The 15,429-nt window shown below is 42.6% G+C and overlaps 1 protein-coding gene and 1 long non-coding RNA gene across 5 annotated transcripts; one reads left to right on the top strand and one right to left on the bottom strand.

Moving 5' to 3' along the window:
- The first annotated feature begins 512 nt into the window (after window positions 1-512).
- CDCA4 (cell division cycle associated 4) lies at window positions 513-8,495 on the top strand. 4 transcript variants are annotated; one of them, XM_072930491.1, is made up of 4 exons: window positions 513-666; window positions 4,123-4,203; window positions 6,075-6,351; window positions 6,523-8,495. In XM_072930491.1, exons 3-4 carry the CDS (start codon window positions 6,349-6,351, stop codon window positions 7,276-7,278), a joined length of 759 nt encoding a protein of 252 aa, XP_072786592.1. In that variant the 5' UTR covers window positions 513-666; window positions 4,123-4,203; window positions 6,075-6,348; the 3' UTR covers window positions 7,279-8,495. The 4 variants fall into 4 exon arrangements, with proteins under 4 accessions (XP_072786592.1, XP_030130980.4, XP_002200624.4 ...); XM_030275120.4 differs by lacking the exon at window positions 6,075-6,351 and adding an exon at window positions 1,310-1,482; XM_002200588.7 differs by lacking the exon at window positions 6,075-6,351.
- LOC115495615 (uncharacterized) lies at window positions 7,715-15,159 on the bottom strand. The gene is made up of 2 exons (XR_003960931.4): window positions 12,777-15,159; window positions 7,715-10,172 (listed from the first exon to the last, which is right to left on the bottom strand). It is a non-coding gene; the product is annotated as an uncharacterized lncRNA (long non-coding RNA).
- Between the last annotated feature and the right edge of the window lie 270 nt (window positions 15,160-15,429).

Here is a 15,429-nt window from a genome sequence, read left to right as displayed (position 1 = left end):
GGGGCTGGGCCCGAACAGGAAATGCCACAGGCCTTGCTAATGGAGTGCTGAGGCCTCCTGTCACCCCCGCGGGGCGCAGCTCCGGGGCTCCCGGGCCATGAGGGAAGTGGGACGGCGGGGAGCGCCTGGCTCGGGGCTGCCAACACTCCCTCTCCCCTCCCCCGCCAGGGCTCCCCGCGGGCTGTAGCACGGCCAGGTCTGAACCTGTTCCCGCCGGAGCCCGTGGCCGGGAGCCCAGACGCACCGCAAGGCCTTGGCCGCGGTTTGAAATCGGGGCGGCCCCGCCTCGCCCCCGCCCCCGCCGCCCTCAGCCTCTCACGGCCGAGGGGAAGGGCCCGGCTGCCATGGCAACCTCACCGCCTTCGGGGGCGAAGCCCGGGGGTGGGACAGGCGGGCGCTGTAGCCAATCGCAGCGGCGAGTGCCGCCTGCAACTCCCGGCGGCAGCCAATAGCAGGCGCCGCCGCTCCCCGGTGGGCGCGGTCTCCGGGGAAGGCCCGCCCCCAGCGGCCGCGGGTCCCTTTGTGGGCTTTGACTATAAGATGGCGGGCGGGGGGAGGCGGGGCCGGCTGGCCCCGCCCGTCCTTCGGGCGCGGAGCGGACGGTGAGGCGGGAGCCGAGCGGTAGTTCCTGCGCGGGTGTGCGCCGGCGACAGCAGTGGCAAGGCGGTGAGTACGGTGAGCTGGGTCGGGCTGGGCTGGGTCGGATCCGCGGGAAGCTGGTGCCGGCGGAACCCGCTGAAGGGGGGATCGAATCAAAATGGCGGCGAGAGCGCGGGGCGGTGAGTAACCGCCGGCAGCGCTGAGGGGGCGGCGCGGGCGGGACAGGCGGCCCGTTCCGCACTTCTCCTTCGCTCGGTCCCTGCCGCAGCCCCGCTCCCTCATCGTGCGCGCCCCTCCCGGGCGCTCCGCTGCCCTCCCACTGGCGGGGAGCTCCCCCTCGCTCCCCGCCCCGGTCCCGCCTCTCCCCCCGGCTCTGCGGGCTCCCCCTGCTTAGCGCCCCTGGCCCCCACCTGCGTTTCCACGGGCTCCTGCCCTGTCTGCTCAGCCTGCCCTTCCCCGGGTGCTGGAACCCCTTCCCCAGTCTCTCGAGTGCCAGAGAGGTGCCTGCCAGCCCCCTACGCCCGGGGGTGGGCAGACCCCAGTGCTTTACAGGGGCCTTTGTTCCAGTCTGAATAGCGATGCTTCTGGCCTTACCGTCCCTCTGCTGTGTCTGCATCCCACCTTATACCAGGGCACACCATACGGGCACACGTGCATTGGTAAAGAGGAGTAGCAGCTTTCTTTCCGTTTTTTCTCCACTGTTACACAGAGCTTTGGTTTCTTCCCACGGTTCTTAGAAAAGCCAGTGCTGGAGTGGAGAGGATTAGAGTGTAGAGGGGCGATACGGCCCCTTCTTGCCTTCCCGTGCTAACCATCCTCACTGTACTTACGGCTGTACAAAACGCAGCACTGTGCTTCACTGAGCCTCCAGCACTGGCCTGGGTACGTCTTGTCTGCTTTTCCCTAAAGATAAGCACTGCTGAAATTCCCTGTCTTTGTTAACCCAGTTAGTGGGAAGCAGCTTTTTTTCCCTAAAGTACTTAACTATTTCTTTGGCAGCATATCACTATATGAGTCCGAATTGCGTGTGAACCTGGAATGTCTTAAGTTGATGTTCTAATAAGAACTGAATCAAATTTCAAGCACCTTTTTTATAAAGCAGACTGGGAATTTGTTGATCCTAAAAGCAAAACTTGTAATGAATTACATAATGCTATGCTATTAATTATTTTTTAAAAACTGAAACAACAAACCCCACAAAACTCCTTTTCCCTTAGTGCACTATGCTGCAGCTAGCTGTGATCTCCTTGACAACAGTTTTTCTGCATAGCTGTTTCAAACAGCAGCTTAGTTGAATACACAAAGTTTGGGCTCATGATACTGGGGAAGCAGAAGAAGAAAGGAGATGATGCAGCTCGTCTGGATGCTGCCTCTTGGACAGAGAAAGGTGCTGCTTCAAATTATCAGGGGATTTTGAACACCTTGAACTCTGAAGCAGCGGCAGTCTTCCTCTGATGTACCAAAAGGTTTTACACAATGGCTAATGCCTTTTTGAGTATGTTAATAGATAAATCAATAGGAAAAGATACTTAGATTTTAATTAAGTTTCAAATTTAGAGTTCTCTTGAGATGAATGCTTATTGGAGATAATGTAGGGAAGTCTGTGGGAGGTCATTTGTTTGCAAAGTTTTAATTGCATCTGGTAATAGCTATGAAGTTAATATGCTTTTACTGAGAGCTTGGTTGCTGAGATACACATTTATGCCAGTTTATAGAGCCCAGAGAAATGACTGCTGTGATGGACATATCCTTCAAATTTATACTAACAGAAGTCCATGTGATTTGGTTATAGACTAGGGAAGAACGTGGAATCACATGCAGCAGGTTTTACACATTATTATATTGCATGGGAAAAGTTTCCTTCTGTAGTACCTAAATAGATTACAGACTGGACTGGTCTGCCAGCATCCCCTGTCATTTAGTTTGTGGATGTGATAATGGCTCTTTTACCAACAGCAACAGTCCCCTCCTGTATTGTCCCCTATTTTGGGAGGCAAACAGCCACAGCCTCTCCCTCTAAAATTGTCAGATATACCAAATAGCTTCAGAAAATATTTCAGTTTGTTTTTGTCATGACTGCACCATCTTTACCTATAGTTCTTGGCGGGGAGGTGGGGGGGTGTTTGATGTTGGATGTTTTTTTATGCCTTTGTTACCTACCCTCCAATAAAGTAGAAATTTTTGGATTCAAATAGTTACCAGACACAGGCTCTCAAAGAGATCACTTTTCATTTGTAGAATATGTTCAAAGTGTACCTGGGGAGCAAAAACTTCTGAACTTTTATAGTGTTATAAAGTGTTTGCCAGAAATAAGAAATAGTTTATTGACTTGATATGGTGTCTGACTGAAGTTGTAGTTCAGATGCCTTAAAACACTGTTTCTAAAGTTGCTGTGAGCTCAGTCCATAAAAAAAAAGAGACTATGAATTGTTTGAAATACAGTTTCCATGACATAACATCATTTATGTTTGAATGTTTGCAATCAAGTCAAAAGTTCTCGGCTTGAGAATGTTAAAGGTGTTGTTTTGTTTTTTTTTTTCCATTGTGGCATTTTAACAAGTATGCAGCTTCTTGAGTAAAGACATGTTTTCTGCACTCTCACCCCCAAGTCCTTTGTCATCCATTTTCTTCCCCCTCCATTTGAGAGAAGCAATTTTGAAAAATTGTTTATTACTACACAAAACAGAAAATCAGAACAGATCTCCATGTGCATCCTCTTTATTTGTTTCTTTTCCAGGTATGCACTTTAGTTGCAGACACAGAACTGTCTTGTACTGCACAGACATGTCTAGAAAAGTATCTGAATTGTTTCCATAGTTTATTATAAAAGTTTTTGTAGCCTGTTGGAACAGCACTCTTTTGTTGCAGTAGTTAAGGGAATTGTTGCATGTGATGTGAAGTTGTATTTGAGATATCAAATCTTATTATGCTTTAAATGGGTTTTAAAAACTCAGCCTTTATTGTTAAAGCAGTTTAATTACTGTCATTACTTTTGTTATTGTCATCTTGCTAAGTAAATCTTACTCATAAAGTTTCTAAGCTGTAAAGGAAAATTCTCTCATGTTTTGCTATGTTACAGTTTTGTGTTTGTGCCACCTCATTTCCTCTAGATGCTACAGAGATATACATGGGTTTGTACAAAAAAGGTGAAAACTATAGTTTTGTAATAAAAGTAAGGAAGATTTACTTTCATTACCTTTTGTTTGTGTACACTTTAATGCTCATGTGAAAAACTTTTGTTTTCTCTTTAAATGACAAGGCTGTAGGCATAAGGGAAGTGCTGGTCCAAAGGTCCAGGCAATAGCCTAGGACTTGGAATTAAACTGGCATTTCCCTCCTGCTGCAGATTTTGGGGTTTTGTTGGCCAAATCCCATCTGTGCTCTAATTGTGCAATGGGTTTAATAGTAGTACTGTTCATGTTTCTGGGAATGATGCTCACATCATACAGGATAGAGAAGCAAAACTGTCTTGTTCTGCATCTCCTGTCCCTGCCTGACATCCTGCTTCCCTGTGCTTGCCAGGTGGTGCTGTCACTTTTACTGCATGGACTCTTGCTCAGGAGCATGGGAGAAGAGGAAGGACTGCATCAAACACCATTCCTGGTATGTCACTTTCTGCTTCTTAAATGAAACCATAACCTGATACTCTATGCAGTCAGGAGAACAGAATGGCAAAGAACTGGCTTTATGATGTAAGATACTAATTGAAAGCAAGTTTTAGGAAAAAATCAGTGAATGCTGTGAAAGGTTTACCTTTAAGAATCGATAAATGTTTTTCCTCTGCTTCTAGGTGCCCAAGTGTGTGTGATGTATTGATGTTTTCAAGTTTTCTCCTGTGTTCTGTTCTGTTGGTGTGCCTTAGAAAGCATATAGATGCCAAATTATAGATGTATGAAACCAGGTTAACATTCAATTGAAGTTTTATTTACTCTTCACAAGAATATAAGTTGAAATAAAAGAAACTTCAAACTCTCCACAGTGTTTAATGTTTGATGATGTGATCATACATGATTTGTAAACAGTCCCAAAAGATGTTTCTAGAGGGTGTTTCACGGGGGGAGGGGGTGGGGGGGGTGGTAAGGGTTTATTCAGAAATTACTGTAGATACAAGTGTAGGAAAAATTAAATAGGATATCCTCTGATAGGAAGTTTGCAGGAATGTCTAAAAATATGGGAAAGGAACTATAGAGCAACAACAATACTGAGTATTTAATATGATTAATGCAAATATGTTAAGTGTCAGGATAAAATTTTAGAAGAAAAGTCCAAAGTATTTAATACATAGTTAATCCATGGATAGCTTTTAAGATGAACAATTATTACAAGACCAAGTTTATTCTATATGTAGTCTCTGCACATTATGATTTCAAAAGAGTTTTGTACTTTCAGTGGAAAAAAATCTTTTAAGAGTTGGCAAATCCCAGTGAAGGTTATTTCACGGATATATACAGCAATGTAACAAGTGTTGTACAGAGTCAGACCAAGTGTTTATCTAGCTACTGTGCTATCCTCAGGTTTTCACAGCAGATAAGCATGTAATGTATTTTGAAAGGAGCAGTGTTGTTGCCCTTTGGTGGATTTTTAGTGTCTCTGAAAGAGCTGAGAGAGAATTCCTTGAAAATATGTGGAATGTACTGTAGCAACCAGAAAAGCAAGCCAGAGTTTAGGGCTTATCAAGGAAAATGGGAAGTTACATAGAAAGACACGGCAATAGTATTTTGGTTTTATCCGCTTTTAGTTGAAAAACTGTTCCATTTGGGTCACTACCTTGGAAAAAAGCCCCCAGATAGTAGGCAAGCAGGAATTCTAAGGACAGAAGACATAGAAGGAAAATAAGGAAGAAGCATAACTTAAAAGGTCAGGTTTCATTTGCAGCCCAATTTTTATAAGACTTAAAGAAGTGACATATACTGCATTAAAAAAAAAGTTACTTTGTATTCCAAGGGACCAGTTGCAATAGTTGCATGGGTCACTGTTGTCAAAATTAGTGCAATTCAGAAGAAGAGCTGGTATGTGAGAGGTACCCCTTGTAGAATTCAGCAAGTGATTTTAGGTGTGAATACTGAAAAGCCTGCATGCACCCTGTGTATTTTTAGCTGGTGAACCTAAGCTACAAATACAGGAATTTTCCTGTCTTAGAGTTAGCTATAAGGAAAGGAGTACAGAAGCCCATACAGAGGATGACTGTGATTATCCTTACTGGATTAGTTCTTCTTGGAATTACTCGGTTCACTTACTCACCTAAGGAAGGGAACCAGGACTGCTTTGGGCACCTCTGCTGAATGTCTCAAGTTACATGGAACAAATCTAGATATTACTGTCTTTGTAGTCGAATAAGCAAATCTTTTCACATATGCTGCCCATGTTTGGTTTTTTTTTTTTTTAATGTTACTCTGTTAGGCATATTAATGTTCTGGAGGGGTCAAACCTTTTAAAAATGGTGTGCCAGGTTGTATTTTTATTTCCAAAATCAGAGGTTAAGCATGCCAGTAGAAACTCGGGAGGAGCGAGGAGAAACTGCCTCTCCAGTAGGGGAAATGCAGCCGGTGAGATGTTTGCTTCTGTGCGAGGCAGCGGCTCCTGACTCCCATCAGGTGCAGAGCTTAACGGGAGCCAGGAGCTGGAGCCCCTGCCTCTCTCCAGTGCCATGCCTTGTGGACCTGCTCACCCCTGGTTCCCGAATGTCGCCTTTGGGACCCGGTCCACTTGTTCCTGACCCCTGTTGTACCACACTGGCCATTCTAGAACATGGTATGACAATTCTGATGTTTCTATCTTTAAAGAATTTACTTTTTAATAAAAGATTAAAGTTCGCTGTTCTCTTTTTTAGTACCTTTTTTTTCCTCCTTCCTCTTGAGCTGTTTGTGTTGTCCATGATTTTTTTTTATTTGTTTGGTTTTTTTTTGTTTTTTTTTTAAACAGGACACAATGTTTGTGCGAGGATTAAAGAGAAAATGTTTTGATGGTGAAGAAGATATTGAAGGGACTCTGGCTGGTATTAAAGCTATTCCTTCCTATAATCTTCAGCGGCAGTCACTTTTAGATATGTCCTTGGTTAAACTTCAGCTGTGTCACATGCTGGTCGAACCCAACCTTTGTCGTTCGGTACTAATCGCCAACACGGTACGGCAGATCCAAGAGGAAATGACTCAGGACGGGACTTGGCAGATGATAAATACACAGAGTACAGGGCAGGCATCCCTGGATCGTCTTGTTTCAACAGATATCCTCTGTCGTTCATCTAGGGATCAAGCTGAGGGAAAGCATGTTCCAGCCTATGGTACTTTCAGTAAAGACTTTGAGAATGATCAGGCACAAGATAGTTCAGAAACTATGTCAACAGCCTCTGCAGTGCAAGCACCAAGAAACTTGCAGAGCAACGTGTGGGAAATGGAGAATCCACAAGAAAATAAAGGAAACTTTCAAAAATCTTTAGATCAAATATTTGAGACACTGGAGAATAAAAGTCCTAATTCTGTTGAAGATCTGTTTTCAGAAGTTGACAATTCTTACTATGATCTTGATACTATGTTAACTGGCATGATGAGCAACACAAAAATGGGACACTGTGATAGCCTTGAAACATTTTCTTCTTCAACAAATACAGCTTCTAACTCTAATTGTAAATCTGATCTTAATGACCTTGATCATATTGTGGAAATCCTTGTTGAATCCTGAACCTCCTTGTGTGGAGGTAAAGATCTGTTAATGGGAGAAAAGACTTGAGAAAGCCATTTCCACAGTTTGTTCTATCAAATCTGCACGAGTATTTTACAGATGTCTGTATATTATATAGATACATATATTAAGAAGCACTTCATATTGCAATATAGTGTTAACTCTTAAAGTTAACCTGCAACTTGTAGTGTAATAATCTGATTTATTGTCCACTGAACTGTAAGTACATATGGTAAATATTTCTACATTGGGGATCCAAGGCTCTTGAAATTGGGTTCCTTTTACCAATTTGTTTTAGCCTTTGATGGAGGATATCCTCAGGGAGAGGGATTCTCTTATCTTCTTACACTTCTCCCATAAAAATGGTAATAAACAGAGAAGTTAGATAACTGGTTTCCTGTTATCCTACGGTTTCCACTGTGTTACACCACAAATCTCCTACCATACCTGCTGCTTCTGTTTCAAGTCGCTACATGGCTCTTAAAGAGCAATATGCAATAGTTCTTGTTATCCTTGCTAGCTTCTTCTGGGTTTTGCTACAATTTTTACTTCAAAAATAGTTTTAAAGTGTTTATTAGTTTTTAGATTTTTCCAGGTATTTTCCTAAAATATATTTTTACTACAGATGTTATGTCAGCTGCTAACTTAGTAACTTTTGATCATATCTGCAGTTGATGTATTTTTTGCAAAATTTTCAAAAAGGGATGTTTTTTACCATGAGCTACCCAATGTAGTTCAGTAAAGTGTATGTAAATGTAAATATACAATTTTATACTTTGCATTAAAATGTAAGAGCTGTTTTCATGATTCTGTTTCATAGAGTAGTACTTTACTAAATTGAGAATTGTACATTTGTGCTTTTCATACCCCACACACTTGAGTATCATTATAGGACAAGCTTTGATCTAGCTAGGCACAATTACATTTAATTCATTTCAGACCATACTTTTTGTTAACTACAAGCCTAAATGATGCAGGTTTTATTTATGTGTATTTATATGTAAATGTCATCAAGTGAATTGTTTATTATTGAAGTCTACCATCAAATATTTGTTTATATCAGATAACTATCTTGCACTAATTGCTACAAAAAGTGTTATTAGCGGCCTTTAAGTCTCACTGGTTGGTATGTCATGATGTCTTGTCATAATTAATATGCTCCACTCTTACCAAGGGTTTTCTCTTGGCTTTTTTTAATAACAAAAAATGTAATACAACATGGATGGTGGTCTTTTCTTCCAGCACATTCGGTTTAGAGTGTATATAACTAAGCTTATTCCTAGAAGATTTTTTCTGGGGGAAAGGGATAATTTGAGTATAGCCTATAATTTTATTATAAAATAACAAATGTTTACCATCAGAAGTTGCTACTGGGGAAAAGCCCCAAACTAGCAAGGTGCAGGGAAGGGGGAAAATACAGATTGGTTTCTAGAATGTGTTGGCCATGGCTTGCCAGGGGAAGACATCTGTCAGTAACGTGGTTGTTTTATGTAGATCTGAGCAGAGCAAGTTGCTGAACAAGGAAAGAGAACCTTGCTGTGTGTGGCAGGCTCTGCCTGTGAGCTTACCTATGATACAGATTCTCAGACCTGGAGTGGGGTTTGGAGGTGGGGGTGCCAAAGAGGTGTTAAGAACATTTGAGTATCACTTCAGGAATAAGGAGACCATTGAGCTCATGTGTTCTAGAATCATCTGACTAGAGGAAAGATACCATTTAGCTAAATTTTGCAAACTCAACAGTTGAATGTATATTGGCCCCATCTTCCAAAACCACACACTTGGTGTGAGTCTTCAGTGAACTAGAAGATGTTTCTGTGTATTAAATTTGGCATAAGGTAAGTTGTAGTTGCTGTAGTTAAACTTTGATTAATAACTTCATGCTAAAGGACAAAATAGCATATAGGCACTGGCAAGTTCAGTCTGTAGGATGCAGCCGGAACACAGAGAAGCCCATGCTACGTGTCTTGATTGAGAGATCACTCATAGGTATTGCAGCAATAAACACTGATTCAGGAGGATCCAAATATAGATAAATACTGTTGTACATCACAGTGAAATAAATCTGGCTTATCTGGTAGTGTTTGTTGTAGTATTAGAAATTCTTTCAAAAATTATAGATCTGCAGGTGTGTTTTCTTGATTTTCTGTGTGTGAACCATGGAACTGGAGAGCAAATGCCTTAGGGTAAAACAGAGCCAGGCAGTTTCAGTTTTATAAAGGGAACTTCAGCATTGATTGGAATAACTAAATATCTTCTGTTCCTCTGGGAAACTTCCAAAAATGCTCTTAACTGTGTTGAAAACCCACAGGTTTGAGTAATTGTGCATGTTCCCCTCTGCCCCACAACCTCCATTTTCTTTAAATGAGCAATTTCATGTTAAGATACCTTTAAAATGCTCTTCCCCACCTCCTTAGTGTGCATCAGTCTACATGTTACAGCTAGGAATCAGTATAACGTGTTCATAACTGTTAAACTGTGGATGCCAAATGCACATGTGTGTATTTATAACTTTATTACTGTAAAAAGCATCTAGCTGGGTGCATTCCTTCACTGAGGAAGCTGTGCCTAATTAAAAAATTTATAGTCTACTTGGCTTAGCAGAAAAGCTTTTAGGTAAGTAGGCATTTGTGGAGTTAAGCATTAAACAGAAATATATACCCTGTTTTATTACATTCTTAAAACTTATGCCAAATCTAATGTGCTCTTACAAGCCTGATATCTTGGCTCAGCAGGTATAAGAAATGGTATTGCTGAAACTTGCACAGTCACCATGCAAAACTGTCGGGTGCCTACAACTGGTCTGACTTTGCAGAGACCAGTCTGTAAAATCAGCTTCTCTCCTTATTGCTTTCATAATGTTTCTCAGTTTAACTGCTTCTCATGCTTCACTTCTCCTGGTAAAAAAAAAAAAAAAAAAAAAAAAAAAAAAAAATTAAAAAAAGCTTTATTTTCTAACTGCCATTCTCATTTCTTTAGTGAGCTGTTACTAGAAATGGTGAGAGCTGATACTTGCTGCTGGGGATTTTATTAATTTCTACATGTAAATGGGAAATTAAAAAAAATAAACTTCTTAAATTAGGAAAGGCTTCTGGCAGATTTTGCTGCCGCTCCTAGCAGCCTTTTTTCTCTCGTGCTCCTAGGGAAGAGTTGTGGAGCTTGCACAGCATCAATGCCGTGTGTCAGACAAGGCTGTCGGTCTGCTGGTGGCACTGGGCTGTACACCTGCAGCAAAGAAAGCACTGTCAGGCACACAGCTAATATCCAATCTGCTTCCCTTGCAGGTAGCACTGAGATCTGTCCCCTTCTTCTGTGCCTGTGCTTTTATTTCTCCTTTTCCCCTGCCAGAAAATCAGAGCTCAGGCATTCTGTAACAATAGCTTGTCTGCTTACTGCTTCTCTGTTTGTGGGGTGTTTGCTGGTTTCTTTTAACCCCCTCTCTCTGCCTCAGCTCTGGGAGTTTGCTTAGCACAAGACACCACCTGTCTCTACGACCAGACTATATTTGCCTAAAGGACAAATTTGGTCAATGAAGAGAGAATCAGGTCTTTGAATTAAAGCACCTGTCCTGACCAGACTGCCTTGGAGGCACAGCAGTGAAGGGTTTCAGCCTGGAGCAGGTTAGGGATTCACACATGAGCTGAGCCTTCAGACTCACCAGGAATTACCTGTTCTCAAAGCTGTCCGTAGACTTTTTTGAAGTCTTGGGTATGTCTGGGCTGCTTTAGTAAGCATTTTAAAAGGCATTATTGTAAATTGACTGGAGTATAGAATAATATTGTAATTATGAGACCATTATGGATTTTTTGTGTCTCAGAACATTGATTTATGTGACTGCTTTACAGTCCTGCAACTTCCTCCATATTCCCTTATACGTAAATGAACTGTCAAAAGCTAGAATTAAAACATCCCAACACATTTGCTTTCTGACATCTATGATAAGACAAATAAAAATGCTTTCAAAAATTACTTCTGTTCAAAGTGAAAATATACTCATGTCTCAGGCCTAGGATGTAGTCCCATATGCAAAAAAAACCCATGACTGATGATGACAAATTTTGTTTGCTCATCAGTTCTTAAATGAGTGTTATTTCATACTGACTAATACTAAGAGTAAAAAGCCACCAAGTTTCAAAGAAATGAAATAAACATCTTGGGAACGTACATACTTTTGTCAATATGGCTTATCAAATACAAGGTTTTGCAAGGATTGTCCAAACTTTTCTTGGTGTCTCTTGCAAAGCTTACAATTAAGATAAGTTTTCCTACTTTTTTTCCAAGGAATTTTCATGGAGAGGTGAAATCCCATCAAATAATTTGTCAGGAAAGAGGCTTATTTTAGTGCTTTTTCTAGTTTGTAGTGCTTTTTTTGGAAAAAAAAAAAAAAGGCTGGTGAAAAGTACAAAAATTTCATTATTTGACATGATTTTCATAAGTTTATATGGTTGCTCTTTCTTAAAAAACCCCAATATTCATTTGCTTGTCCAACAATCCCCAAATATGAGTGGTTTATGACCTGAAGAATTATAGTGGTAAATGTTCATGCATGACAAACATGTCAACTGGAAAACCTAATGCTAGCAGCTGCTTTGCATTACTAGGGAAACATTTGAGTAATTTCAGCTGTCATCTTTTTAGGGACAAGTAAGAGAAGATACAGGTGATTACATTACTTCTTGTAAAACCAGAGTTAAACAGAAATTGTATCCCCATGTATGCTGTATTTGAAAGTCCCCATGGAGCTTCCCAAGGAGTGGGAAGTACAAGGATGTACTGCAATAGTAAAATGCTGCAGTGAAGGAAACAGTTTATACTATTTTCCATGTTCCATTTACAGACAAGATTTGGAGTGGAAGTCAAGAAAAAGTAATGCAGCTTCAGCCTGGAGTTGTGCAAGCTTACAAAACAGGACTTCCAAAGGGGAGAGTGGGTATATCGATAAAAAAACTCAAAAACCAAAAGAGTTTAATATGTAAAAGAAAAAAAAAAAGTGCATAAAACAAATTCACTTTTCTGTGTTTGAAATCATTTTACAATTGTACATTTTGTACAATTTACAAATTTACAATTTCTTTTGACAAAAGAGATCAATGGCTAATTTCCTAATCTGAGAAATATTCTGTAAGGTGTTGTTAGGTTTTTAATAACCATCTTGTGTTATGGCTTTTTCTAATAAACTTGAGTAAGTGTAGGAATAGTTTCTTCACAGAGGCTTTACCACCAACAAGAGGTGGTAAAACCACCAGGGTTTAGTGCAGCGTGCTCTGCCTTTCTCAGTTCCCTATGGAAGGATGGCACAACGTGATCATTCTGCCATTCAGCTTTAGAATAGCCAATTCATTTCAATTAAATCCGTCAGATCTCACAGTCACTACATTTTTAGAATGTTTCCAAGTGGGGATACCAGAAGAAAACAGCATTCTGTACTGATAACCAGTAATCCAGATATGGGAGAGACATAAGTTTCCAGGCATGAGACTAGCTTCAATTAGAGCTCTTACCTTAGACACAAAGTAATTAATCACAGGCATAAATCCATAGGAAGGGAGTCTTCATTAGTTCTTGTGTTCCTGGAACTGTGTTTTTGAATAGTTGCCGAGTATGAAGGTAAGAGGAAGTAGCAAACCCCCAGCGTTCCTTTCAGATGAGTTATATACAGATCTTGATTGGTTTGGGGGTTGTGTTTTTTCCTGGTTTATGTGAAATTTGCTGCAGAAGCAAATATGCTGCTTGTGAGAATGGCACTCTGGCCTGCTGCAGTGAGTATAGTCATACTGAAAGGCCATGTTTAAATCATTTAAAAATCATATACAGTCCTCTGTTTGCCTCAAGCTTAGTTCAAGTTAAAATGGGAGAGCATTAGACTCCTAGAACATGACCTCATTTGAGAATGTAAGGCCCTTTTAAAGGAAAATTTTTGTCAAGAAAACCCTTATATGTGAGCTCAGCCCTCTGAATTCTTCACTATGTGAGACAAGCATGGCTCCTCTAGCACATGAGACACTAAATATTGCCAAGCTAAACGAGGTCCCAGTTCTTTTATGTGGATCCCACTGTTAACACAAGCAAAAAAGTGACCAAACCCTTTGCGAATAATCACCATGTTTTGTGTCATTTCTATGAACTTAAAGTGTTAAGTCATGAATCCAAAGTTCTGATGCATGCATTTAAACAGGCCCAGGTTCTTTTTTGCTGTAGCTCTTGTCAGAGCATGCTTGAAACAATGGACCTTTCTAGAAACATCCATGATAGAGCACATTTGCCCTTTTCTATTGCACAGAACAAAAACTGCTTACAGAGCAGCTGACCACCTTGGGTAATCACTGAAGAAAGAGTGAGGAGAGCAGGGTGACCTGGTGTTGGTGTCTGCTGGGAGGTCTGAACTGGAGGAGAATGGCTGTACCAGGGGCTCAAGCACTGAGCTGGAGAGGGAGAATTGTCCAGGACTGTACCGGTGCTGCAGGGCTGCCCAGAGGTCATAGACTTTTGGCCTGCAGGGATCAAGTCTCCAAAGCCTAATCTTGGCTCAAGCTATGGGGACACTTCGGTGGTACTGCTAGTTACACTTCCCCTTTATAGTCTATATTAGACATAATGATTCCAGATCCATCTCTTCTGCACCAGCTACCTTTGTACGCCTGTCCTGTGTCTATCCCTTGGAGATAATCCCCAGCATATGGCAGGGGTCGGTCCTGGTGCAATACTCCTGGTTGTCCCTGGTTGACTTCAGCAGACAGAAGAATCCTCAACATCTCAGAGTTACTCCTCCACTAAAGCCACAGTGTGTGGTGGGAAGGAAGGGATCTGGAGGAGGTATTTCATTCATTCCTTCCCCTCCGTGCTGACACAGGTCCTGCACTTACATTTGGTGCAGCAGATGGACCACGGGGGTCGGGGTGTCACCCCTCAGCCATTTGGGGAGGTGACACAGCTCCGGCAGCGTGTCAAAAAGGATTCATTAGTGCTTCTCATGGCAGCACTCGCTCCCTTCTGCGCTCTGTGACCCCGGCAGTGAGGTCAGAGCACAGCTGTGGCTGAGGAACTGGGGGCACCGTGCTGCAGGAGAGAGGTGGCCTGGAGAGAAGATGCCCTTGTCCTCACCCATGGGGGTCAGCTCCAGCTTTCTGTCTCTCTGCCCCGCTGCACACTCCTACCCTTTCACAAGTGCCCATCAGGAGACACAAGGGTTAAAATCTGTTGGACCTGAGGGTTTAAAGGAAAAAAATCTCCTTTGCTGAATAATCACAAAAAGAAGCTGATCCTTCATCGAAGTTGTGGTGTATCTCCACCAGAAAACTGCAAATGCTTCTGTAGTATTTCTGAGCACGACACGGAACTTTGTGTGTGAACTTGGTCTGTGCTTGCTGTCAGTGTAGGAACCCATCTGTGCAGATGTCCTCGAGTTTTGTTTGGTTTTAATGTCCTAGAGATTGGCTCTTCTGGAGATGGGTTTAGATCAAGCAGCTTTCAGGGGATGCATCAGGTAACGAACCCATGGCAGGGTTCGACAAAGGATCAAAATTGATCTTACAAATACTTCAATGTCAGATTTTGAAATCTGGTTTGTACAAACGCTTGTGCCAATGTAACTTGATTACGCAAATGCCCGTGAAAAGCAAATACGAGGTTTGAGCATGGCTAAAACCACTTCATCTTTGAAGAAAAAGAAATGAAGTGAATATTCATGGCAGAATTGTGCAATGTTTGACGTAGCTGTAGGGCTGGTCGGGAGACGTGTGCGCCTCATTTCCCAACCGCGCTGGCACCGGGGCGTTGTAGGAACGCTGCTCCGTGGAGGCCCTGGGCGTGCCTTTTACTGAAATTTGGTAGTTTTGGTCACAGGCGGACTGCGAGTATATACCAAAAAAAGGGGGGGAACGGGGGTGGCTGTGGGCTTGGAGCGGGCTGGCCGGTGGCTCCGCGGTGGTTTCAAGGCACGAAGTGCGGCAGCACGGACGGGTGAAGCAGGGCAGTGCGGAGCCGAGCGCGGCCGCTCCGCCATCCCGGTAGCCCGGCCCCGCCGCTCCGCCATCCCGGCGGCTCGGAGCCTAACCCTGCCCTGCCCTGCCGCCATCCCGGCGGCGGCGCGGAGCCTAACCCTGCCCTACCGCTCCGCCATCCCGGTGGCTCGGAGCCTAACCCTGCCCTGCCGCT

Source organism: Taeniopygia guttata, chromosome 5 (genome assembly GCF_048771995.1).
Source record: "Taeniopygia guttata chromosome 5, bTaeGut7.mat, whole genome shotgun sequence".
Lineage (NCBI taxonomy): Eukaryota > Metazoa > Chordata > Aves > Passeriformes > Estrildidae > Taeniopygia > Taeniopygia guttata.
This window is presented reverse-complemented; position numbering and strand designations above follow the sequence as displayed.

What these genes read in the sequence shown, in the direction of transcription:
- CDCA4 (XM_002200588.7), top strand. Translation starts at nt 4,165, where the DNA reads ATGGGAGAAGAGGAAGGACTGCATCAAACACCATTCCTG. An exon ending in TGCATCAAACACCATTCCTG is followed by an intron (nt 4,204 to 6,522) that starts GTATGTCACTTT and finishes TTTTTTAAACAG; the next exon opens with GACACAATGTTTGTGCGAGG.